The sequence below is a fragment of the Coregonus lavaretus genome (genome assembly GCF_964263955.1).
Source record: "Coregonus lavaretus genome assembly, chromosome: 1".
In the NCBI taxonomy this organism is placed as follows: Eukaryota; Metazoa; Chordata; class Actinopteri; order Salmoniformes; family Salmonidae; genus Coregonus; species Coregonus lavaretus.
Genome location: NC_139988.1, coordinates 78,499,071 through 78,525,536, shown reverse-complemented (window position 1 = coordinate 78,525,536; position 26,466 = coordinate 78,499,071). Strand labels below are relative to the sequence as shown.

General features: G+C 44.9%; 3 protein-coding genes across 3 annotated transcripts in view; 2 read left to right on the top strand and 1 right to left on the bottom strand.

Moving 5' to 3' along the window:
- The first annotated feature begins 1,979 nt into the window (after positions 1-1,979).
- On the top strand, positions 1,980-4,678 carry armc7 (armadillo repeat containing 7). The gene is made up of 3 exons (XM_084170690.1): positions 1,980-2,236; positions 2,479-2,622; positions 2,764-4,678. Exons 1-3 carry the CDS (start codon positions 2,143-2,145, stop codon positions 3,108-3,110), a joined length of 585 nt encoding a protein of 194 aa, XP_084026816.1. The 5' UTR covers positions 1,980-2,142; the 3' UTR covers positions 3,111-4,678.
- Positions 4,679-4,750: 72 nt separating this feature from the next.
- The window catches only part of acsf2 (acyl-CoA synthetase family member 2), a 59,109-nt gene continuing 37,393 nt past the window's right edge, over positions 4,751-26,466 (bottom strand). Inside the window, exons 9-16 of the mRNA XM_084170548.1 lie at positions 26,291-26,382; positions 26,002-26,078; positions 7,402-7,509; positions 6,779-6,930; positions 6,543-6,684; positions 6,298-6,408; positions 6,130-6,198; positions 4,751-5,677 (exon numbers count right to left, since the gene is read on the bottom strand). Coding sequence (XP_084026674.1) covers positions 5,627-5,677; positions 6,130-6,198; positions 6,298-6,408; positions 6,543-6,684; positions 6,779-6,930; positions 7,402-7,509; positions 26,002-26,078; positions 26,291-26,382 — 802 coding nt within the window. The 3' untranslated portion in view covers positions 4,751-5,626. The remainder of the gene's footprint in view (positions 5,678-6,129; positions 6,199-6,297; positions 6,409-6,542; positions 6,685-6,778; positions 6,931-7,401; positions 7,510-26,001; positions 26,079-26,290; positions 26,383-26,466) is intronic.
- Positions 12,081-25,084, top strand: LOC311136536 (chondroadherin-like). Its single transcript, XM_084170698.1, has 3 exons — positions 12,081-12,966; positions 23,064-23,227; positions 23,455-25,084. Exons 1-3 carry the CDS (start codon positions 12,181-12,183, stop codon positions 23,594-23,596), a joined length of 1,092 nt encoding a protein of 363 aa, XP_084026824.1. The 5' UTR covers positions 12,081-12,180; the 3' UTR covers positions 23,597-25,084.

Here is a 26,466-nt window from a genome sequence, read left to right as displayed (position 1 = left end):
GAATGCCACCTAGAAATTGAAAGCTGAGGTTAGGGCTTCCACACGGCCATATTTCCATGTTACAGCACTTGTTTACAGAAAACAGATGGAAGACAGAGGTGTACCTCTGCCAATTAACCATCTGCGTCTCTGAACACGTGTGTAAACAGAAGGACGCCACTACTTCTGTTCACAGGAGGTTTCCATGTGTTTGATGCCATTCCATTTGCTCCGTTCCGGCCATTATTATGAGCCGTTCTCCCCTCAGCAGCCTCCACTGCTTCTGTTGTACACCTTTTCTATGCATATACTGTCCATAATGTCTATACACACCATCATATACATATCAGGGGAGGACGGCTCATAATAATGGCTGGAACGGCGCAAATGGAATGGTATCAAACCATGTGTTTGACGTATTTGATACCATTCCACCTATTCCGCTCCACCCATTACCACGAGCCCGTCCTTCCCAATTAAGGTTCCACCAACCTGCTGTGATACATATATATTTATATTCCGGACTCTGACATTGCTCGTTGTAATATTTCTATATCTCTTAATTCCTTTTTATTTTTGGGAATTGCGTGTATTGTTAGGTATTACTGCACTGTTGGAGCTAGGAACATAAGCATTTCGCTACACCCGCAATAACATTGCAAAATATGTGTATGTGACCAATAAAATTTGATTGATTTGACAAACGTGTTGTCGCTGAACAATACTGTTGGCTGCAACTGTGTTAAAACCAGTTAAATACGTGTATATTTTGCATTCGTTAAATTATTTTGATGTGATTTGAAAGTAGAGGGCTTTATGTTTCTGGAATCGTACCGCAATTGAGAATTGATTCACGTTTAGATGGAGTATTGGGCTGCTTTGGCTGCCAGAGCCAATTTGCCTCTAAACAGAACATTGGACTATAAGGCTCATTTAGTCCATTATTGGGCTAGTGTTTCACTAGATTATTATTAAACCAGTGGAGGAGGCTGCTGAGGGGATAATGGCCGGAACGGAGCAAATGGAATGGCATCAAACACCTAGAAACAATGTGTTTGATGTATTTGATACCATTGCACAGATTCCACTCCAGTCATTACCCAGAGCCTGTTCTCCCCAATTAAGGTGCCACCAACCTCCTGTGTATTACACACTCACTATTGTCAGTCGAACTGACATTGGCAATACACCATCAAGCACTGGATAGGGGTCCAAAGACATGTTCAACCACCTACAACAACAATGAGCAGTCAGTCATAAGTAAATTAGATTGCGTCATTGAATGACGTTTAGGCTGAATTCAGAATTTACATAATCTAATGCAGTATTTCCCTGCAAATAGGACAACACAGATAGGCTACTAAGTGATATGGACACAGGACCGCAGCTCCAGTCAGGTTGTGGTGTGGAGAGCAATTATATACATTCTATACGTTAATAGGTCATTGATTGCCCTTTACCAGACAGAATAGAGCTACATAGCTAATAGAACCATGAATGAAAGGGTATCACCTGTTGAAGAAAGCAGTGGCCAGTCCCACGATTAATGTTCCAAATAAAATTGGTTTTGTAAGGCGCTTTACTGCAGACAGTTGATGTTGCTTCATGGTAGACAACAACCACGACCAGACTTGTCCGAAATGTTGCAAAATTAGTAACTGCTGTCTATCAAAATATTCTTATTCCACTAGTATCTTGCAAAAACATGGGCAACAACTGTACCGTGACCTCCCCAAGATTGCAAAAGCTGCACGTACAACGACTTCCGCCGGACCTGCCCCCTTCATTACGAAACACATTGTTGATTAAATCAATTTTATCTTATGATAGTTTAAATAAACTATTTAAATAGTTTAAATAATCTGTTTAAATTATAAAGTATACACGTGGAAATAGTTGTCACGTATTCACCAATAAAGTATAACAGCAGGAATATCCTCCTCCTCGAAAGCCATTTAGGTGGAACAATTACATTAAGGACCGTGTCCTGGTGGGGAAACAATTCGAGGACGGACCAATGAGTCCCAAACATCCGGCAACAACACCGGAATTAAAATGGAAAGATTATTACTTTTTTTAATTTTTATTATCTTGAGTGAACGTTCTTCATTGTAAATACATCAGTCGATCGTTTATTCATAGTAACTGTGACGAAGTGAACACATGATGTCGGGAAAAGGACGTTCTGCGACGGGATCTGATCGGTTTGAATACCTGCAGACACTTGTCACGGAGTTTCAGGACACTGACAGTGATGGTACGCTAGCTAATGCAGCAGAGTAGGCTATATCATGGTTAATATAATGTGTAGACATTGGTGTAGCAAATGTTTTAGAAGGCACAAGCCCTGGTAATGATTTGGTGGATGATAGACCTCCTGTTTGATGTTTGGTAATATTCTAGCTAAATCTTACTACACCATATATAACTAACTGTGCTTCATTTGACCATGTGGTTGGCATTAGCTAACATTACTATCGAATTGGTCACTTCTTCTAGAGGCGAAAGAGCAAGTGTTGGCCAACTTGGCCAACTTTGCCTACGATCCGAGGAACCTGGAGGACCTGAGAACCCTTCAGGTTATTGAACTCTTCTTGGACATGCTCACAGAGGAAAATGAGAACTTTGTGGAGTTTGGGATAGGTGAGTATGGCACAAGTGACACTAGTTGTGAAATACATAAGATCATGTTTAAATGATACATACAGTATATCAACATACCTTAATCCAGATGTTCAAAAGGAGATAATCTCTCCATAACAGAGTGCTTCTGTTCATTCCCAGGCGGTCTATGTAACCTGAGTATGGATCGGGAATGCCGTGACCAGATCCTGCAGAGCGAAGCTATCCCCCTGGTTACGGGATGCCTGTCCAGCCGGCGAGAGGAGACGGTGCTGTCTGCCATCACCACGCTTATGAATCTCACCACTGCTGCATCACGCTCCCAAACCACCGACACCGCAGTGCTACAGTGCATGCTGCGCTTCTCCATCTCCCAGAGCCCACGCCTGCGTAACCTGGCCTCTGTGTTCCTCCAGGACTGCTGCACTGAGGAGCAGGTGGCCAGGGCAGAGGCACAGATGCAGGGACACCATCCTACAGCACTGGGGATCCCCCTGCCTAAGGACTAGGCTAGTCTGGAGACATGATCGCTAGATCTGATGTCTGATCTCTGAGAAATACACTGAGTGTACAAAACATGAAGAATACCTGCTCTTTCCATGGCATAGACTGACCAGGTGAATCCAGGTGAAAGCTATGATCCCTTATTGATGTCACTTGTTAAGTCCACTTCAAATCAGTGTAGATGAATGGGAGGAGACGGGTTAAAGAATGATTTTTAACCCTTGAGACATGGATTGTGTGCCATTGAGGCTGAATGGGCAAGGCAAAATATTTAAATTTAAGTGCCTTTGAACGGGGTATGGTAGTAGGTGCCAGGGTGCACTGGTTTGTGTCAAGAACTGCAACACTGCTGTATTTTTCACGCTCAACCGTTTCCTGTGTGTATCAAGAATGGTCCACCACCCAAAGGATATCCAGCCAACTTGACACAACTGTGGGAAGCATTGGAGTCAACATAGGCCAGCATCCCTGTGGAACGCTTTCAACACCTTGTAGAGTCCATGCCCGACGAATTGAGGCTGTTCTGAGGGCAAACGGGGGGTGCAACTCAATATTAGGAAGGTGTTCTTAATGTTTTGTACACTGTGTAGGAGTGCAAAATGACTCATGATGGAGGACTTTGAAACAAACATACTTTCCAACTTAAAATTGCTTTACACTTCAGTGCCACATGATGGAGACAGTACCACTGCTTTGCTTAGCCATGTTGAAAGCTGTGATGTTAACTGGCTCGGTTGCTCTCAGCTATTTACAATATGGACTTTAGACTCAGTTGACTCGGTCAACTCACTTCATACCAGTTAGTCATTGCCAATTTTAGAGATGACATAAGCTTTTATGTCCCTTTGATTGAAGTTACTCAGCACATTCAAAGGGATCGGCCGGAGCAAGGCGCTGCAAAGAATCACTGATCTAACACTTTTGACTGACCAGGCCAATGCCACGTTATTCTCCACCACAGCTGGGATGTGGCCCACCAGATCAAACTAGATTTCATCCATGTGATGCTGCAGCATCTGTGATAGAGACAACCCCCACATTCCAGACGATCAATAGCAAGGCTAATCTTGAGTAGCTGTTGGAATACATTGGGATTTGGAGATCAGTGATTCTGTGCAGTGCCTTGCTCAGACCGATCCCACCAAAGCTGGTCAATATTGAGCCAAATCTCCAGCAGTCATGTCTGTGACCCATTACTATGCTGGCCAGTGACATCTTGACATATGGTCCCAATAAAAAGTCTCTGCATTCAGTAAACTCAATATTTTTCATCAAACCCAATGCATTGCTTAGACACCCATATGTATTTTCCATTTGATATTCAAGTATTTGACTAGCAGGCCTCAAAAGGCACGAGTAGGCTGCACCTTTGATCTTCTTGGCCATCTGATCTATTCCAGGGCAGGATCTGGGTCTCTCATCCAGAAATACTGCAGGACCTGGCTCAGACAAGCATTAGGTGCAGAGGATAGGTATCCTGGAAAAACAAACCTTAGTGGAAATCCTATCCAGCTGTGTGTCTGCATGCTTCCATAGGCGTGTTTGAGAGGCTTTCCAAAGGCTTAACAGCCGTCCACCTGCCACTGAGATCAATGGAAAAGCTAAAAGCTTCTGTCCTCCAACAAAAACAGACACACCTATGCCCGACTTTTAATGTACAAGTTTATTTTTTCTTTACATAAAGGCAGCTGTAATATAAGGGCTCTATTCAATCCGCATCGCCGAAGTACAGCTTTACAGCTTGATTGAAACGTAAAGGCAATGTTCCCGCTTTACCGGTAAATCCTGCATATGTCGGCTCAATTGGAAATTACCTTTACATTTATAATCGCGGAATCTGTAACGCTTCAGTTTTACAGATTGAATAGAGCCCCAAGTCACAGATTGATGAGGTGGTTTCAAGGCTGTCACAATTACATGATCAGGTTTGGTCCTAAAAATACAGCAAAATCATTTGGCTGTCAATGTTTAGCAGACTGCTGTATATGGCACATTGCTGTACATGGCTTCACTTTCCTGTTATCCTGTGCCTGCTAAAACATAGCATTGGTCCAATGGGTTCTGCAAAAATGTTTGCATTAAAAGGCACAATTGACGACACTTACGGCTGGATTCAATCTGTATCGCCAAAGTATCGCGGAAGATCCGCGTCAAAATGTAAAGGTAATTTCTGATTGAGCCGTCATGCAGCGTTTACTGTGAATGCAGTTGCCGCAACTGCGGGAACATTGCCTTTAATTGTCAATCGCGCTACGGATTTAATAGAGCCCTTAGGCAGCCCAATTCTGATATTTTTTCCAAGAATTGTTTTTTTGACCAATCCAATCAGATCTTTTCACATTAGCTCTTACATTTTTTATTTGTGGATAAAAGATCAGAATTGGGCTGCCTGTATAAATTCAGCCATTATTGCTTTGATTTCAGCAGGTGCTTTGGCAGAGTGGAGCGAAAACGTATGCCATGCATCGGAGATATGAGCCACCATGTCTAGCCCGACTTTCTCTCATTCCTTCAATGACCTTCACAGAGCCAGAAACTTCTCTGTCTGCTCACGCAGTTTGTTCTTCTGGATCTGAAAGAGGAATAAAAAAGAAAGGAGAGAATAAGTATTTGTATTAAATACAGTGTTTTATGTCAGGGTGGTTTCTCAGATCGACCAGGCAGCCGTGGTGGTTCGTGACTCCTCCAACATGACGCCCTCTGAATGTGTTTAGCAGGACTGCTGCGTGCAGACTGCTTAATAGCTCACTTTCTTTCTGTCTAGAGACGGGGGATTGGGCTACTCACATTTCTCTCCATTTCTAAATGATTTTGAAGAGGACCACAAGGAACATACAGTTTATGCAATGGACTGTTCATCAAAACTAATTTGTCTCTGACAAGTACTTAAGCTTCCTGATTATGTCTTCAGAATTGTATAAACAAATACACAACAAATGTTGGTCAATGTTCATGTAGTAGAAACATACATTAAGGGGCATGTTAGCTTAGCTTTGAGTAAGAGTATATGGTTTGAGAGATTACCTTTCCTGAAACTGTGAGCGGGTAGCCCTTCACAAATGTTACATAGCGTGGGATCTTGAAATGAGCAATCTGAGAGGGGAAAGAAGAGAAACAGAATAACAGTACATTTTAGGAATTTAGGCTAGCCACAGCAGGAAGTTGCAGAACCTTTTTATTTCAATCTCTCACCTTTCCCTTGCAGTAAGCTTTGATGTCCTCTGCACTGCAATCCATTCCCTCCTTCAGCTTGAGGCAGGCACACACCTCCTCTCCCATACGCTCATCCTTTACTCCTATCACCTGATAGAGAGCGAGAAAGAAACATTAACATTAGCAGTCCTTGCTCTACAGCTCCTGACAAAAGGACATTTCCCTATAAAACGATATTTCTGCTTCTGTTCAAGCATATACAAACAAGCTGATTGAGAATTCACCTGTGCTTCCTGGACTTTAGGGTGGGTGTGTAGGAACTGCTCAATCTCAGCTGGGTATATGTTCTCCCCTCCTCGGATGATCATGTCCTTTATTCGGCCCTCGATGCAGCAGTAGCCATACTTGTCCAGGCTGGCGATGTCACTGCATATGGGTATAAGGATACATGTATGACACATAAGTAAAAGTTGAGACATCAGTGTTTGGGAGGTGTATGGGACCAGACCTGTCCACTCACCCAGTCTTATACCAGCGGTCTTTGGTAATGCACTTGTCTGTCTTGGCGACATCCCCCCAGTACTCCAGCATTACACAGTAGCCCCTGATCATCAGCTCTCCTGATATCCCAAGAGGCATGAGCTCTCCAGAGTCAGGATCAACTACCTTAGCCTGAGGGACAGCAGTGGTAAGGATAATAGGGTGAGACTCTACTGCAGTCAGTTACCATATGATAATAAAATCATGCTCCCAGCAGTTCTGCCTATGTGGATAAGACATGTAATGTATATGCTTTAGATATGCTTAAAGGGATACTTCAGGATTTTGGGAATGAAAAGTCAGATCAACTTGTGGATACCAGTGTTATGTCTCTGCGTCCAGTATGAAGGAAGTTGGAGGTAGTTTTGCGAGCCAACGGTAACCAGTGTTAGCCCAATGACTGGAAGTCTATAGTAACAGCTAAGACTGGAAGTCTATGGTAACAGATATACTTCCAGTCATTGCGCTAACGTTAGTAGATACAGGGCTTCTTTGCCAAAATCCCAAAGTATCCCTTTAACAGACATAAATATACTTATTGTATAATAGAAGTAAAGATATTAAAACATATGCACATAAATGACTCAGGTGGATGAGACATACCTCTAAGTGATTGGTAATGCACCCAACAGTCTCTGACTTCCTCTCCAAATTGTCTGTTGGGAAGCCACAGAATGACACAGGGCTGTTCTCTGTGGTTCCATAGGCAATCTGTCAATCCAAAGTGAAACCACACACTCTGAGTTCAATTAAACATACAGTATCACCACAGCGCCATTCATGACGTTCTGTAACATTTACATTACATTTACGTCATTTAGCAGACGCTCTTATCCAGAGCGACTTACAAATTGGTGCATTCACCCTATAGCCAGTGGGATAACCACTTTACAATTTTTTTATTTTTATTTTTTTTATGGGGGGGGTAGAAGGATTACTTTATCCTATCCCAGGTATTCCTTAAAGAGGGGGGGTTTCAAATGTCTCCGGAAGGTGGTGAGTGACTCCGCTGTCCTGGCGTCGTGAGGGAGCTTGTTCCACCATTGGGGTGCCAGAGCAGCGAACAGTTTTGACTGGGCTGAGCGGGAACTATGCTTCCGCAGAGGAAGGGGAGCCAGCAGGCCAGAGGTGGATGAACGCAATGCCCTCGTTTGGGTGTAGGGACTGATCAGAGCCTGAAGGTACGGAGGTGCCGTTCCCCTCACAGCTCCATAGGCAAGCACCATGGACTTGTAACAGATGCGAGCTTCAACTGGAAGCCAGTGGAGTGTGCGGAGGAGCGGGGTGACGTGAGAGAACTTGGGAAGGTTGAACACCAGACGGGCTGCGGCATTCTGGATGAGTTGTAGGGGTTTAATGGCACAGGCAGGGAGCCCAGCCAACAGCGAGTTGCAGTAATCCAGACGGGAGATGACAAGTGCCTGGATTAGGACCTGTGCCGCTTCCTGTGTAAGGCAGGGTCGTACTCTCCGAATGTTGTAGAGCATGAACCTGCAGGATCGGGTCACCACCTTGATGTTAGCGGAGAACGACAGGGTGTTGTCCAGGGTCACGCCAAGGCTCTTCGCACTCTGGGAGGAGGACACAGAGTTGTCAACCGTGATGGCGAGATCATGGAACGGGCAGTCCTTCCCCGGGAGGAAGAGCAGCTCCGTCTTGCCAAGGTTCAGCTTGAGGTGGTGATCCGTCATCCATACTGATATGTCTGCCAGACATGCAGAGATGCGATTCGCCACCTGGTTATCAGAAGGGGGAAAGGAGAAGATTAGTTGTGTATCGTCAGCGTAGCAATGATAGGAGAGGCCATGTGAGGATATGACAGAGCCAAGTGACTTGGTGTATAGCGAGAATAGGAGAGGGCCTAGAACTGAGCCCTGGGGGACACCAGTGGTGAGAGCACGTGGTGCGGAGACAGATTCTCGCCATGCCACTTGGTAGGAGCGACCGGTCAGGTAGGACGCAATCCAAGAGTGAGCCGCGCCGGAGATGCCCAGCTCGGAGAGGGTGGAGAGGAGGATCTGATGGTTCACAGTATCAAAGGCAGCAGACAGGTCTAGAAGGACAAGAGCAGAGGAGAGAGAGTTAGCTTTAGCAGTGCGGAGAGCCTCCGTGACGCAGAGAAGAGCAGTCTCAGTTGAATGACCAGTCCTGAAACCTGACTGGTTTGGATCAAGAAGGTCATTCTGAGAGAGATAGCAAGAGAGTTGGCTAAAGACGGCACGCTCAATAGTTTTGGAAAGAAAAGAAAGAAGGGATACTGGTCTGTAGTTGTTGACATCAGAGGGATCAAGTGTTGGTTTTTTGAGAAGGGGTGCAACTCTCGCTCTCTTGAAGACGGAAGGGACATAGCCAGCGGTCAAGGATGAGTTGATCAGCGAGGTGAGGTAGGGGAGAAGGTCACCGGAGATGGTCTGGAGAAGAGAGGAGGGGATGGGGTCAAGCGGGCAGGTTGTTGGGCGGCCTGTAGTCACAAGTCGCAAGATTTTATCTGGAGAGAGAGGGGAGAAAGAAGTCAAAGCATAGGGTAGGGCAGTGTGAGCAGGACCAGCAGTGTCATTAGACTTAACAAACGAGGATCGGATGTCGTCAACCTTCTTTTCAAAGTGGTTGACAAAGTCATCCACAGAGAGGGAGGGGGGGGAGTGAAAAGATGCCAGGTCCGCAGGGAGTCTAGTTTTCTTCCATTTCCGCTCAGCTGCCCGGAGCTCTGTTCTGTGAGCTCGCAATGAGTCATCAAGCCACGGAGCTGGAGGGGAGGACCGAGCCGGCCGGGAGGATAGGGGACACAGAGAGTCAAAGGATGCAGAAAGGGAGGAGAGGAGGGTTGAGGAGGCAGAATCAGGAGATTGGAGGGAGAAGGATTGAGCAGAGGGAAGAGATGATAGGATGGAAGAGGAGAGAGTAGTGGGAGAGAGAGAGCGAAGGTTGCGGCGGCGCATTACCATCTGTGTAGGGGCAGAGTGAGTAGTGTTGGAGGAGAGCGAGAGAGAAAAGGATACAAAGTAGTGGTCGGAGACATGGAGGGGAGTTGCAGTGAGATTAGTAGAAGAGCAGCATCTAGTAAAGATGAGGTCAAGCGTATTGCCTGCCTTGTGAGTAGGGGGGGACGGTGAGAGGGTGAGGTCAAAAGAGGAGAGGAGTGGAAAGAAGGAGGCAGAGAGAAATGAGTCAAATGTAGACGTAGGGAGGTTGAAATCCCCCAAAACTGTGAGGGGTGAGCCATCCTCAGTGTCCTTTGCAGAGGTAGTCGGAGAAGGTGACTGAGGGGGCATGGAAAAGTATGTCCGTCTGTCTACCAGGGCCCACTGTCTGGTGGAGAGTTCCCTGTCAGCACTGGACCTCAGCGTGACTTCACAGTTCAAAGGCTAGGACCAGCTGAGTCAGAGAGGGGCAGGGGCAGGGGGTGAGTCAGCAGGCAGGCCAGGGCATGGGAGCTCAGTGAGGTATGTGGTGCCCCTCTGACAACTGGCACACCTGTACAGTAGGACGGTGCCTGCCCCCTTGCCCCTCTGTAAACCTCGCCCATACATCTGTCCTGCTGTGGCCTTTCTCTGAGGTCACTGTTTACATCAATATAGTTTGGCCAGTGAGTCCTCTTGATAACCTTTTCTTGATTACTGCTTTTAAATTGACACAAATTTCAACTGGGTCAGTGGCAGAAGTAAAATATAAATTGAATGAAGTGAAGGCTAAGACTTGGCAGCAGGACCAATGGAGAGTCAGCATTGGTTTCGGCCTTTGAAGCGCTCATAGGACGATTCATCTGCTGCCACACAAGCACATCCTTCTGAGGGCGAAGTCCTGTAGTGATAGAGTGGCAGAGTAGGGTCATGACTGGTGAACAAAGAGGCATTGCAGGAGCCGTCTGGGGATTGGGACGGTGAGAATGTTCACCTGAGCAGCCAGGAGAAAGACGTTCCCGATAAAATGCTAGATTTGTTGAGTAAACTCGAGATTCCACTTATCATGAGAGTGTCCATCGGACTCATAAACACACCCTTCTGAGTCCAAGGCGTCATAGGAGCTGAGCCAGCAAGCCCAAGGGCTGAAGTGGACAACCTCTCTCTCCCTCCATCCATCCCTTCCGGTCTCTTTCCCTCACTCTCCTGGTCAATTTCAAGTGGCCAATGGATCAGCTCTTGAGACCAAGGTTTTGGTCTCACATCTGGTTGGTTAAGGCCCACTCAAAGCCACACACACCCGAGTGAAAGCTCATGAAAAATTATGTGATTTCTAACCTCCACTCTATCTGCTGAAACTCAATCCAGCCACACCCAACCTCGCCTCTATTTGGAAAGTGAGATTGACCACAAAGACCATTATGTAACACCTTACACCTTACTGAAACTAGGCATTTGAAACCCTCTTTTTGTGGGGGGAAGAGGGCCCATTTCCAATTGTGTGACTTGAAAAGGAGTCCCGCCACTCGCCAACCATCTGGAGATGATTATGGGTTATAAAATAGCCTCACAGGCGCTCTTTTTCCTCTGACTGCAGACTGAAAAACAATAGAGATGTCTGGAACCCTAAAGACTGCCAAGTTAACCTCTTACCTACCGCCTGCCTACACTCAGGCAACTATTTTAGAAATGACTGACAATGACCACGGCCAGTGGAGGGCCTCATCTACCCAACAAAAATCCAGGTAACCTGTACAGGTATACAGACCATTGCTATATTGGCAGTCAAAAGTGCCAGTGCCTGATCCACCAAGACACTGTATTTGATTTGGAAGCAAATTTTGCCCTTCTTGAGAGTGTAATGTTTACACAATTTGTCTGCTTATATGACTAAAATGACCTAGAGATCCTTTGCCTGCTAAACATAACAAACAACTGAAAATTATGCACAAACAAAAACTGTTTGATTAAAATGTATCATGCAGAAGATCTGGAAGCTTTTTAGAAAGGTTAACCAGAAGTTAGTAGAATTTACTTGAGCTCCCTATGGTCAGTGGAAGATCCCGAACTGTCCTCCTGTGTGTGCAGAGTTAAACTCTCAGAGACACTTGGCTTCCTCTTGCAGCCCCTCCGTCTCCACGTAACACCCTGGTTAGCCCTCCACATTTTTTTCCTCAAATAAATGTTATAAATAGTGCTGTGTTCTGTTGACTGCCGTGCCGTCCTCCTCTCAAAGCCCCAAGTGAATATTTTTTGCACTGCTCTCCTTTTCTCAGTCACACTCTCTCACTCACACCAGCTCACCTCTTGCCTTCCCTCTCTGAATCCTTCTGCTCTCGCTTTCTCTCGCCGTGAGACTTTCTGGAGGACTTTTTCTAGCTTGGAGTGCCTGTCAAGCAGTGAGAAGAAGCTCTCAGGGAGAGACGGAAGACAGATAAGGTGGACAGACTGACAGACACAAGTCTAGAGTAGCAGCGTCAGCATGCGGTGTGTGAGCTTCCTCTCAGTGTGGACCTACCTGCTGGTCCTCGGCCCGGTGGTATGGGGCGCCCCCAGCCAGTGCCCGGCCCAGTGTCACTGCCACGGGGACCTGCAGCATGTAATCTGTGACAACGTGGGGCTAAAGAATATCCCGCAGGTGTCCGAGGCCACCCGTCTGCTCAACCTGCAGAGGAACAACCTGGGCAGCCTGCCCACCGGCTCCTTCGCCAGCAGCAAGGGTCTCATCTCGTTGCACATGCAGCACTGCCAGCTCCGCGAGATCGGCGGCCAGGCCTTCAAGGGCCTCAAGAAGCTCATCTACCTCTACCTGTCCAACAACGAGATCACCAGCATCAAGCCGGGCGCCTTCGAGGACCTCACCGAGCTCACCTACCTCTACCTGGACGGCAACCGCATCAGCGACCTACCCAAGGGCATCTTCTCGCCCATGATCAACCTGTTCATCCTGCAGCTCAACGATAACAAGCTGCGCGACATCAAGCCAGGCACCTTCGCCGGAGCCAAGGACCTGCGCTGGCTGCACATGAGTGGCAATGAGATGAGCTCGCTGCAGCCAGGCTCTCTGGACGACGTGGAGAACCTGGCCATCCTGCACCTGGACAGGAACAGGCTGTCCACCTACCCCGGCCTGGCCATGAGCAAGCTGAGAGTGGTGGAGGAACTGAGCCTGGCCAAGAACCCCCTGAGAAGCATCCCTGACAACGCCTTCCAGAGCTTTGGACGCTACATGGAGAAGCTGTACCTGGACGGCATGGGGCTGGAGAAGGTTAGTCTCTCAGATTGTTTGTGGGGTGGGTGGGGGTCACTTTTGTGGGTGCAAAGAGCTTATTGAGTTGGGGAGAATTAAGAGGTGATTGAAAGTTTAAGAGAAGGGCAATGCAATAACATGGCATAGATGTGGTAAATAAGTATACTATGACGAGAGTAGATTTAAAAAATCTTTCAAGCCTTACAATATTGAACATTTACAACAGTTTCATTTCATGCAACCTGTATCTCAATTATTTGAGGCACAGTTATCAATTAAGTAGACATAGAAAGCTTCAGTAATTATTTTGTATTCTTGTCTTATAACCTCTAGCAACCCTGCGGATTAGGGAGGCTTGTTGTTTGTTTGTTTTGGTTCTTCCATATTTCATCTGCTTATTTTTATGTACAGTCTGGCTTGCCACCGGCCAACTCCCCCTTTTCCAGTAGCCAAAAGTAATTTATCTTCTCCCAGTTCTGTGGTTGCATACTGTATCCCGAGGGCAGGTGATAATGTGAGGTGGTTTAGTAGATCTCTACCATTCATCATATGATGACTGACCATTCAAAGTTATGAGAACGTGGAGTACTCAAATCAAATTATTGGTCGCATACACATATTTAGCAGATGTTATTGCGGGTGTAGCGAAATGCTTGTGTTCCTAGCTCCAACAGTGCAGTAATATTCAACAATAATCACACATCTAAAAGTAAAAGAATGGAATTAAGAAATATAGAAATATTAGGACGAGCATTGTCAGAGTCCGGAGTATATATATTTTTATAATAATAATAATTACACACACAAAAAAATTAAATATATATATACACACACACACACACTTACTACCAGTCAAAAGTTTGGACACACCTACTCATTCAAGGTTTTACTATTTTTTACATTGTAGAATAATAGTGAAGACATCAAAACTATGAAATAACACATTCGGAATCATGTAGTAACCAAATAAGTGTTAAACAAATCAAAATATATTTTATATTTGAGATTCTTCAAATAGCCACCCTTTGCCTTGATGACAGCTTTGCACACTCTTGGCAATCTTTATGCTTTAGTTGTCGTGATTTCTCCGCATCGCTCCAACTGTAAACTAATAAGATCCTTATGATGACTTATCCACCCATATGGGTAGAAAATAGGTCACGCGTGCTTTGGGTCAGGATGCACATGTGCCGAGACCAACGGGATCTCAGTCTCGGGCTGTTTGTCAGCAAAACAGTTGACTGTGCTTTTAGCCGTTGTTCTTTAACCCTGATTGCTCTGCTTGCCGTATGGTGTGGTACAAAGAGAGCACCTGTCAAAGTCAGTATATCTCTGCACCTGAAAGAGTGTAGGTCAGGAGGATTGCACAGTGGGAGAGAGGATTGGTGTTCTAGTCTTGTGTTGCTCCATTCCCATATATAGTTGGTTGGTGGACTGTTGGCGCTGAAGATTGGATTCATGTCCAATTTAGCTTGGTGAGAACAAGAAGTAGAGTTGGGGGAGGGATGAGGTCCCTGCTCTTTACATTAAGGAGATACATGGGAATGATATGGGCGACACATACATGCCTTCCTAATTGGGAATTCCAAACAATATCAGGTGGCCAAGTGACATCACCTAGTAAGCATCATAACAAACCGCTGATATAAACCACACTCTTCAGCACGCACTGTAAACCCAGACACAACATCATACAGGGGTTCCTCAAGGATAGCCCAAGATATCCTTGACCATACAGTGAGTGGGCGGCGTTGACGCAGTGCTTGATCATTCCTGAGGTTCAGGTTGGTGTGTGAGGTGGGTGACCGTCTCATTACACTTAATGGTACAGTCCGAAGAGGCTTTTAAGATCTGACTAGCTTCCATCCTTTGGTGGGAAAGGAGTTTGAACTATCATACAGACACCCCAAGGTTATAGAGATCATGGAACAACAGCAGGCACAGTCCAGACAGCAGTGGAAATTGTTTCCTATCTAGAAATAACACAGTCGATCCTACACCTTGTAACCCATAGCATAACAATGTAAGATGTAACAAGGTTGAATGATCGCCATCTCACTCGGCTGACCAACCTCAATCAAGGCCTGAGTGGAGAGATGGGAAAGGCTGGCCTCGAGACACTTATCACAGATAAGAGACCCAGATGAGTGCTTGTTGCCTGAGTCCCAGTGAACACAGTGCCTGTTATAACTCCATATACTGATGGATGGGTTAGCTTGCTGCTCCCCATACATTCCAAACACAGTTTATTCAATACTAGAAGTGGTCCTCTGTAGCTCAGCTGGTAGAGCACGGCGCTTGTAACGCCAAGGTAGTGGGTTCTATCCCCGGGACCACACATATACAAAAAAATGTATGCACGCATGACTGTAAGTCGCTTTGGATAAAAGCGTCTGCTAAATGGCATATTATTAATCCAATATTTGAGCTTATCAATCCATGATACAGTATGGAGAGATCCCACAGGGGAAATGGTAAAATAACAAGCATCTCTCAGGCAGACTATACCAGTGAAAGTAGTGGGAGATGGCAAGGTTTTGGGGTGGCACATGGTAGGGGAGAGTAAAAAGCTATTTTCCAGTCAAAAGTGGGTGTTTTTAGGGTGTTTTTGTTTGCTAGCCCGTATCCAAGGATGTACTGTACCAGCCAAATTCTCAAATTTTCGGTGTGTTTTTTCCCCTCGGCAGGAGGGTCCTGCCAACAGGTCAGTAAGGGTTAGGAGACCGGTAAAAAGAGGCAGGATGTTCCGTAGCCCATGAAGGACGGGTATTTTTAGCTTGCCCATTGCCCCTTAGGTGAATGGACAATTGGGCTCTTTGCAAGCCTTCCTGGCAGAGAAGTGGCTCAGAGAGAGAGAGAGAGATGAAAAAAAAGAGAGCAAAAACAACCTGGCCACGCTGGAAGTCATCCATTTTCCATTGCCGCAAATTACCAGAAGCCTCCACCTTGGCACTTGCGCCCTTCCGCAGTGGAAATTTCCAAAAGACACCTCAATCAACAGCCTCATCTCTTATAGACTTACATAACACATGTTGCAAAAGCCCACCCTCCTCTCACGGCTGCCCCGGACCTCCTTCCCTCCCTAAGAGCCAACCCACTGGACAAACTGGTTGAATCAACATTCTTTCAATGTAATTTGTCAACGTGGAATCTACGTGAAAATACATTGTATTTGGAAAAAGTTTTGTCACTGTCAAAACTGTTGTTTTGAGGGTGAAATTTCAATGATTATGTCATCATGTTAACCAAATTTCAACATAGACAAACCTTGTATAATTTATTTTGAATTTGTACCTTTAAAACAACGTCAGATCTTCAACGTTATATCCACTATCAGGCTTGGCAGCTCCTCCTACTGGAGAATTGATCTATCTACATCTACCCGGTTTTTTTTCTCCCCAATTTCGATCTTGTCTCATCGCTGCAACTCCCCAATGGGCTCGGGAGGCGAAGGTCGAGTCATGCGTCCTCTGAAACATGACCCGCCAAACCGCACTTCTTAACACCCGCCCGCTTAACCCGGAAGCCAGCCGCACCAATGTCTCGGAGGAAACACTGTTCAACTGACGACTGAGGTCAGCCTGCAGGCGCACGGCCCGCCCACAAGGAGTCGCTAGAACGCGATGAGCCAAGTAAACCCCCCCCCCCCCCCCGGCTATAAAGCATTTACAAAGTCATCAACAGCTATTGTTTCAATTCAATCCAGAATTCAACTAAACATAAACAATACAATAAGCCTAAGGTTTCAAGAACTGATTGATTTAAAATGTATTGATATTTAGTGATATTGAATTGTGTTTGGTTGTCAATGCAACCAAGTATCAACATTTGAAGGAGATGTATCTTCTGCTTGAATAGTTCCTTCTGTGCCACTGACTTTTTTATTTATTTATTTATTTTTTATTTCACCTTTATTTAACCAGGTAAGCCAGTTGAGAACAGGTTCTCATTTACAACTGCGACCTGGCCAAGATAAAGCAAAGTAGTGCAATAAAAACAACACAGAGTTACATATGGGGTAAAAAAAAACATAAAGTCAGAAATACAACAGAAAATATATATACAGTGTGTGCAAATGTAGCAAGTTATGGAGGTAAGGCAATAAATAGGCTATAGTGCAGAATAATTACAATAGTATTAACACTGGAATGCTAGATGTGCAAGATATGATGTGCAAATAGAGATACTGGGGTGCAAAAGAGCAAAATAAATAACAATATAGGGATGAGGTAGTTGGGTGGGCTAATTTCAGATGGGCTGTGTACAGGTGCAGTGATCGGTAAGGTGCTCTGACAACTGATGCTTAAAGTTATTGAGGGAGATAAGAGTCTCCAGCTTCAGAGATTTTTGCAATTCGTTCCAGTCATTGGCAGCAGAGAACTGGAAGGAATGGCGGCCAAAGGAGGTGTTGGCTTTGGGAATGACCAGTGAGATATACCTGCTGGAGCGCAGACTACGGGTGGGTGCTGCTATGGTGACCAATGAGCTAAGATAAGGCGGGGATTTGCCTAGCAGTGATTTATAGATGGCCTGGAGCCAGTGGGTTTGACGACCAACATGTAGTGAGGACCAGCCAACAAGAGCGTACAGGTCACAGTGGTGGGTACTGTATGGGGCTTTGGAGACAAAACGGATGGCACTGTGATAGACTACATCCAATTTGCTGAGTAGAGTGTTGGAGGCTATTTTGTAAATGACATCGCCGAAGTCAAGGATCGGTAGGATAGTCAGTTTTACGAGGGCATGTTTGGCAGCATGAGTGAAGGAGGCTTTGTTGCGAAATAGGAAGCCGATTCTAGATTTTACTTTGGATTGGAGATTCTTTATGTGAGTCTGGAAGTTGAGTTTACAGTCTAACCAGACACCTAGATATTTGTAGTTGTCCACATACTCTAGGTCAGACCCGTCGAGAGTGGTGATTCTAGTCGGGTGGGCGGGTGCTAGCAGCGTTCGATTGAAAAGCATGCATTTAGTTTTACTAGTGTTTAAGAGCAGTTGAAGGCTACTGAAGGATTGTTGTATGGCATTGAAGCTCGTTTGGAGGTTTGTTAACACAGTGTCCAATGAAGGGCCAGATGTATACAAAATGGTGTCGTCTGCGTAGAGGTGGATCTGAGAGTCACCAGCAGCAAGAGCGACATCATTGATATACACGGAGAAAAGTGTCGGCCCAAGAATTGAACCCTGTGGCACCCCCATAGAGACTGCCATAGGTCCAGACAACAGGCCCTCCGATTTGACACACTGAACTCTATCTGAGAAGTAGTTGGTGAACCAGGCGAGGTAGTCATTTGAGAAACCAAGGCTATTTAGTCTGCCAATAAGAATGCGGTGGTTGACAGAGTCGAAAGCCTTGGCCAGGTCGATGAAGACGGCTGCACAGTACTGTCTATTATCAATCGTGGTTATAATATCGTTTAGGACCTTGAGCGTGGCTGAAGTGCACCCGTGACCAGCTCGGAAACCGGATTGCATAGCGGAGAAGGTACGGTGATATTCGAAATGGTCGATGATCTGTTTGTTAACTTGGCTTTCGAATACTTTCGAAAGGCAGGGCAGGATGGATATAGGTCTGTAGCAGTTTGGATCTAGAGTGTCACCCCCTTTGAAGAGGGGGATGACCGCGGCAGCTTTCCAATCTCTGGGGATCTCAGACGTTATGAAAGAGAGGTTGAACAGACTAGTAATAGGGGTTGCGACAATTTCGGCGGCTAGTTTTAGAAAGAAAGGGTCCAGATTGTCTAGCCCAGCTGATTTGTAGGGGTCCAGATTTTGCAGCGCTTTCAAAACATCAGCTGTCTGAATTTGTGTGAAGGAGAAGCGGGGGGGGCATGGGCAAGTTGCAGCAGAGGGTGCAGAGTTGGTGGCCGGGTTAGTGGTAGCCAGATGGAAAGCATGGCCAGCTGTAGCAAAATGCTTGTTGAAATTCTCGATTATTGTAGATTTATCGGTGGTGATAGTGTTTCCTAGCCTCAGTGCAGTGGGCAGCTGGGAGGAAGTGCTCTTATTCTCCATGGACTTTACAGTGTCCCAAAACTTTTTGGAGTTAGTGCTACAGGATGCAAATTTCTGTTTGAAAAAGTTAGCCTTTGCTTTCCTGACTGCTTGTGTATATTGGTTCCTAACTTCCCTGAAAAGTTGCATATCGCGGGGGCTATTTGATGCTAATGCTGTACGCCACAGGATGTTTTTGTGCTGGTCAAGGGCAGTCAAGTCTGAGGAGAACCAGGGGCTATATCGGTTCTTAGTTCTGTATTTTTTGAATGGGGCATGTTTATTTAAGATTGAGAGGAAATTACTTTTAAGGAACAACCAGGCATCCTCTACTGACGGAATGAGATCTATATCCATCCAGGATACCTGGGCCAGGTCAATTAGGAAGGCCTCCTCGCTAAAGTGTTTTAGGGAGCGTTTGACAGTGATGAGGGGTGGTCGTTTGACCGCAGACCCGTTACGGACGCAGGCAATAAGGCAGTGATCGCTGAGATCCTGGTTGAAGACAGCTGAGGTGTATTTAGAGGGTATGTTAGTCAGGATGATATCTATGAGGGTACCCATGTTTAAGGATTTAGGGTTGTACCTGGTAGGTTCGTTGATAATTTGCGTGAGGTTGAGGGCATCTAGCTTGGATTGTAGGATGGCTGGGGTATTAAGCATATCCCAATTTAGGTCACCAAGCAGTACAAACTCTGAGGATAAATGGGGGGCAATCAATTCACATATGGTGTCCAGGGCACAGCTGGGGGCTGAGGGGGGTCTGTAGCAAGCGGCAACAGTGAGAGACTTATTTCTGGAAAGGTGGATTTTTAGAAGTAGAAGCTCAAACTGTTTGGGCACAGACCTGGATAGTATGATAGAGCTCTGCAGGCTCTCTCTACAGTAGATTGCAACTCCACCCCCTTTGGCAGTTCTATCTAGACGGAAAATGTTATAGTTGGGGATGGAAATTTCAGAATTTTTGGTGGCCTTCCTGAGCCAGGATTCAGACACTGCTAGAACATCAGGGTTGGCAGAGTGTGCTAACGCAGTGAATAACTCAAACTTAGGAAGTAGACTTCTGATATTTATGTGCAAGAAACCAAGACTTTTGCGATTACAGAAGTCATCAAATGATAGCTCCTGGGGAGTAGGAGTGATACTGGGGGCTACAGGGCCTGGGTTAGCCTCTACATCACCAGAGGAACAGAGGAGGACTAGAATAAGGATACGGCTAAAGGCTTTAAGAACTGGTCTTCTAGTGCGTTGGGTACATAGAATAAAGGGGGCAGATTTCCGGGTGTTATAGAAAAGATTCAGGGCATTATGTACAGACAAGGATATGGAAGGATATGAGTAAAGTGGAGGTAAACCTAAGCGTTGGGTAACAATGAAAGAGATAGTATCTCTAGAGGCATCAATTGAGTCGGTCTCTGAGTGTATGGGCGGAGGGACAAAGGAGCTAACTAAGGCAGGTTTAGCTAGGCTGGGGGGTCTACAGTGATATAGTACAATTAGAAATAACCGAAACAACAATAAACTAACCATGTTTGGGCTGAGGCTAAACATAAACAGGATGTAGTACCGTAAAAAGGAACAGTCCAGCAGATATCAGCTGTATAGCTGAGTTATCATAAGGTCCGGTGGTGAAGCGCTAGTGAGTAAGAGGCCACGGCTAGCGTGTGCTACGTCCGTTTTGTTGTAGCCAGCTGGTAGCGATGAATCCGGAGTTAAAGGTCCAGTGATTCAGTGATTCCGGCGGAAAAACTGATATGTTCTGGGTCGATAACGCGCTGTGCAGACTGGCCGAATATCCGGTGATCAATGTCCAGTGATTAAAAATTAATCCCGCGGAAAAAAATCCAATATTCTGGGTGCAACACCGCTAGCTGTGGCTAATAGCAAGTAGCTAGTTCAGTAGCTAGTTCAGTTTAGTGAGTAAGAGGCCACGGATAACGTGTGCTAACGGGCCAGGGCTAGCAGATGGATGAAATCTTCGTGGTTAACGTCGTAACCACATCAGACGATTTTGTCGGCAGACCAGTCGTGTAGGATCGGCGGGGCTCCGTGTCAACACTAGGTGGTCCCGTCCGGTTGATAGAGAGGTAGATAGCCGGGAGATGGGCCTAGCTCGGGATGATTAGCCAGACCACAGCGTCCGTTTTGTTGTTGTTGTAGCCAGCTGGTAGCGATGAAACCGGAGTTAAAGGTCCAGTGAATCAGTGATTCCGGCAGAAAAACTGATATGTTCTGGGTCGATAACGCGCTGTGCAGACTGGCCGAATATCCGGTGATCAATGTCCAGTGATTAAAATTAATCCCGCGGAAAAAATCCAATGATCTGGGTGAAACACCGCTAGCTGTGGCTAATAGCAAGTAGCTAGTTAGCTGGCTAGCTAGTTTCAACTGGAGATTCTAGATTCTAGATAAAAGGTAAGTCAATAATAGAATCCGTTCCACATTGAGTGAGGCGGGTTGCAGGAAAGTATATTTTGTAGAAGGATGAAAAGTCTGATAGGGAAATATGTACGAAAAATACAAAAAAACAGGGTATTTACAGACACACGACAGAAACAGGACTGCACTACTTCGCCATCTTGGATCTACGACTTAGTCTGGCTTTAATTCCAGTTTGTCTACACATTATTAAATGATATTTAAATGTATGTCTCCATCGCAACCAAAAATCTAAGTTAAAGAATAGTACTAAATCAAATTAAACTTTAAATGCACTTCGACAAGTTAACGAATTATATGTGGACAACCAAACACAATTCCATATCACTTTTGAAATACAATAAATAGCCTATTAACTTGTCGACAAGTTAACAAATGATATGTTGGATTCACGTCTCCAACTCAACCAAAAATACAAGTTAAATAATAGGATTAAGCCCGTGGCTCAGATGGAACTATCCAATAAGTAGATAGGCCTTTATCTCCTTTAAATGTTGATATTTGGTTGCGTTGTCAACCAAACACAATTCAATATTACTTTTGTAATACAGTAAATAGCCTAACGTTAAGGCTATCTTATAAACTAATGTATCATTCAACCTTAAAATGAGTAAACCTCAATGTGGCCACGGATGTGTACTGTAACTATACATTTCTTCTTATTTAATCATATAAAGTGTGCATGTTCAAGATAGCATGCATAGGTCATCGCCGGTCTGTGGAGATCTTCACAATTGTTGTAATAATCAGTGCAGAATCTCAAACATCATTGATCACTTGCACCATGTACTTTTTATGTAATTTCAATTGCAATCCAGGTCATTTGGTTCTGCTGTTAGATGAAGCACAGTGATAAGATTAATTTGTTGTATAAATAAACAAAATATCTGACATTGTATTCCCATTTGAACTTTGCTGTGCTTTTAAATGGTTGAAAGCGTAGTGATAGACATTTGGGTGACAACTAAACCAAAAATCAGACATAGTTTTTCCATTGGAATTTGGTTAAGCTTTTAGATGGTTGAAAGTATAGTGACAACACATTGGAAATTCAACTAACTTTTGGCTATCTTATTTGAGTGTGTGAATATAAATTGTAATCTCATTGATCAACATCTCAAACAAATATTACATTGAAATGACGTGGTGTGTCCAGTGGGAAACTTGACACGGTGAGCATCAGTTCATCTTGCACCTCTGTGAAGTTTTTAGCGGCCTCACAAATGCGTATGAAGTTTGGGAGAAGGGAGGGGTGAGACAGTCCAGTTTACATAAGCAACGGTGCAGGAACCAGTTATGAGTGGAGGCTTTCATGTCAGACAGAGTGACTACTGGAGAAAAAAAAAAAGAATCCCCTCTACCAAGCATCGCTGTCTGCCCTCTGACAGATATTAAGGATGAGGTTAACTGCAAATTCTACATCTATTTACATCACCAGGTGTGCCTTCACTGCCATGTGAGAAAGGGGAGATCTACCTTATGGTTGAGTTCAGGGATTTCAGAGTTCAGGGATTACAATCAGTCACAGGAAGCTTTTATACTTGCAATGAACTACTTTTGGATTTGAAGGACGAGACTTCTTGGTCATGACATTATGGTTTAAATCTCTCTTGTCAAAGTCTACCTCTTCTGATGAAACTGAAAAGCCTCCTATACTGTGTCTTATATCTGTCTGCCTGTAGTTTTCTGACGGTGCGTTCAACGGCATGAGGGCCATCAAGTCTCTGCACCTGGAAAACAACAAGCTCAAGTCCCTCCCCAAGAGCCTGGAGTTCACCACCATCACCAACCTCACGCTCTCCAACAACCCCTGGAGCTGCACCTGCATGCTAGCCCCTCTGCGCAAGTAAGTAATGACCTCACCTTTACACACACATACAGTAGGAAATCTTATCTTGAACTGACACAATAGAAAACCATACACAAACAGTTATCTATTTGAAATACACACTAAACGGAAACCATGAATACATTTCAACATTCTAAAATCTTGATTAACAAACATATTATCCAAACCGTGAGAGAGAACTTCAAGACCCTGTATGTCTGATTCTCTCTGTTTCCCTCCACTAGGTGGATGGACTCTAGCCGCCAGCGCCCTGATGCGCTCTGTGCCTCTCCATCCTCACAGAGAGGAAAGCAGATCAGGGATAGCTCCGCCTTCAGCGACTGCACAGTTAAGACAAAGAGAGCCAAGAAGGGCACACGCCATTAAAACAGGTAATCTGACTGACGATGACTCAACGAAATACAAAACTAGTCCGTAAATAGGCAAGTTGAACCTCAGTTAAGTGAAGTTATGTACTGAGCTTAGCAAGCTTATGAGTTTCTCACCATCAGACTTGAGATTTTGAAGTCATATGCATTTACCCAAGAACATCTTGACAAAGGGTTTTGATTGTGATACATATTTCAAATTTTTGTTGGTCCCCTTCTGGCTTCAATGCTTTCCTCACGGTTTGAATTCTTACGAAGGATTGCATTTATGTGTTTGGGGACTCGGCACAACATGACATTGGATTGAAACAATAGCACTTAAGGTCGAGGGATGGGTTTGGACTGTCCTAGCTTGACATCTTTTCCTTTCCCTTCCCTCAGAACTCTTTGTCTTCTGTCCCCTGGCTGTTCTTTTCCATCTTGGCTTTGGGGTCCTGCCCAGAACAGAACAGCGTGTCCCGGTCATGGCGTTGACCAATAGGAGGGCAGACTGTTTGACTTGGCTGCTGATGTTTGTGTCTTTCCACAGGGGACGCTGCCTGAGGGGAAAGGCCTGTCCAGGTGACAGGCTCGGTACGTGTGCAGAGAAAGAAAGAAAGCAACGCTAACTGCTACTTAAAGACTGTCCATCTCACTATCTGCCAAATATCAATGTCACATGTACACACCTGGAGTGATACATGACACAAATACATCCCCCTTTCTTTTCAACGGCTGAAGAATTTGTCAAGCATCCCACAACCAACATTCAGACAAGCAGCCATGTTGACTCTCCTCCTCTCGCTCTCCCTAACGCCAGCTTTACACCCTCCTCTCTCAGGACCCCATCACTTGCTGCCAAAGAAATGGCCTGCATCATCCCCCAAGCCCCCCCTAATAACCTTCCAAATGGAATGTTCCAGGCCAGGTCTCCCTTTATTTAATGTGGGTCACTCGGTTGGTCATGTCTCGCTGTCTTGCTTCTCCTGTGAGAAATTCTGTCAGACTGAGAAAACATCCTGAAAGGACTGTGACCGTAAAACGGACATTGACGTAGTGTGACTTGACCTGACTCCTCTCAAAACTCTGATCAAAGGTAGTCCTGTGTAGCTCAGTTGATAGAGCATGGCGCTTGCAACGCCAGGGTTGTGTGTTCGATTCCCACGGGGGGCCAGTATGAAAAAATGTATGCACTCACTAACTGTAAGTCGCTCTGGATAAGAGCGTCTGCTAAATGACTAAAATGTAAATGTGAAATGTAAATGACACAACACAGCGCAGGCGGCTAAGGACTTTTTCTGAAAGGGTTAATGAGATAATGGAGCAACGGCAAGTCGAAAGTTGAGAAGGAACAGAGTCAGATGACACAGAGAAAGAGAGGAGTCTAGTTCTCCAGCGGTATCTTTCGTTTAATGACTGTCCTTTGTATGTATTCAATCTCCCGAGAGATACAAAGATACTTCATCCTTACATGAATGGAGTTTGGAAGTGTTTGCAGTGCCTTTAGGTCTGTTATCACAGGAGGAAATGTTGTACAGTTCAAAATGGATTAGAGAATAGGTAGCAGCGGTGTCATGTCTTTGAGCCTTTGACTAAATAATTAATATACTAATTATTTTGCCTTTTACACCCCCCCGCTGTGGCAATGCTTAATTTCTTAGCGGACAAATACAGACACTGTGTGACATTTCGTTTAAAGTAATTGATTTACATTGAAAACAAGATACTTTTTACTGCTAAATCAATGGATTATCTATAGGCATTGAAGACTTCCCAAACTCTGGGAGCATGTAGGTACCCCCCTTTTCCTTTCATAACTTTTAAGATTTGACTCTTCAGTATATATTTTATGTATATTGAACATCATCTTTTTGGGGGACATCTAAGAAATAAATATGTAACCTTGTCTGTCTTGATTCCATTTTCAACTACTGTGCGCTAACGTATTAACACATTAACAGAGAGACAATGTCATAGGAGCAGCCAACCTTACTCCCGGGGAGCTACAGTTTGGGGGTTTTGTCCCAGCCCAACATTAGCACACCTGATTCAGCTAATCAAAGTCTTGATGTGTAGCTTATTAGCAGAAGCATGTGAGTTAGTGCTGGGCTGAAACAAACACATGCACATCCTGTAACTCGCTAGGAGTAGAGTCGGCACACAACCCTGCAATAATGAATCTGGAAGGACGTTCTCGTATGAAAATGTCTCCCTCTAACGAAAAAATATATTAACTGTACCCAGCAGTGAAGGTCCTGAAGGGCCACCCCACAGCTGGTTTTGAGCTTCCACCTCTAACCAGGGACTGACTCAGGCCTGAGAAACCAGGTGAGTGAACTCTCTGGACAATCAATGATATTCAGTAATAATTTAGCTAACTCTAATTAATCAATTAACTTTCTTAATTAAGAAAACATTACTTACTATGAGCTCCTTAATGCCCATGGTAGAAATGACCTTCTTCACTATTTCAGGTGGACACGGGGAACCAGCCATGACTCCTAAAAGGCATAAATAAACACGTAATCTAAGATATACAGTACATTTGCTATAATCAATATCAAGATTGCTCAATAACGATCCTCTAGGACCTCCGAGTATGCAGGATTTCATCCCAATCAATGGCCATCCTAACTAATGTTCAATCTAGCTGATTTCGAGAATATGATTAGAACAGAAACAAATGACTTGAGTTAAAAACATGATCTCTCACCTCCCTCCACAGACGACAAGTCAAACTTGGCCAAGTCAGGCTGGCCCAGCATGTCGATGTACATAGTAGGAGTGCCATAGACAAAGGTACACCTGGTGGAGGGAGGGGGTGGAAAAGTGGATACACTTGATTGAGGCACAAAGCACACAACCTACACACCACAGTTTACTGTCCCA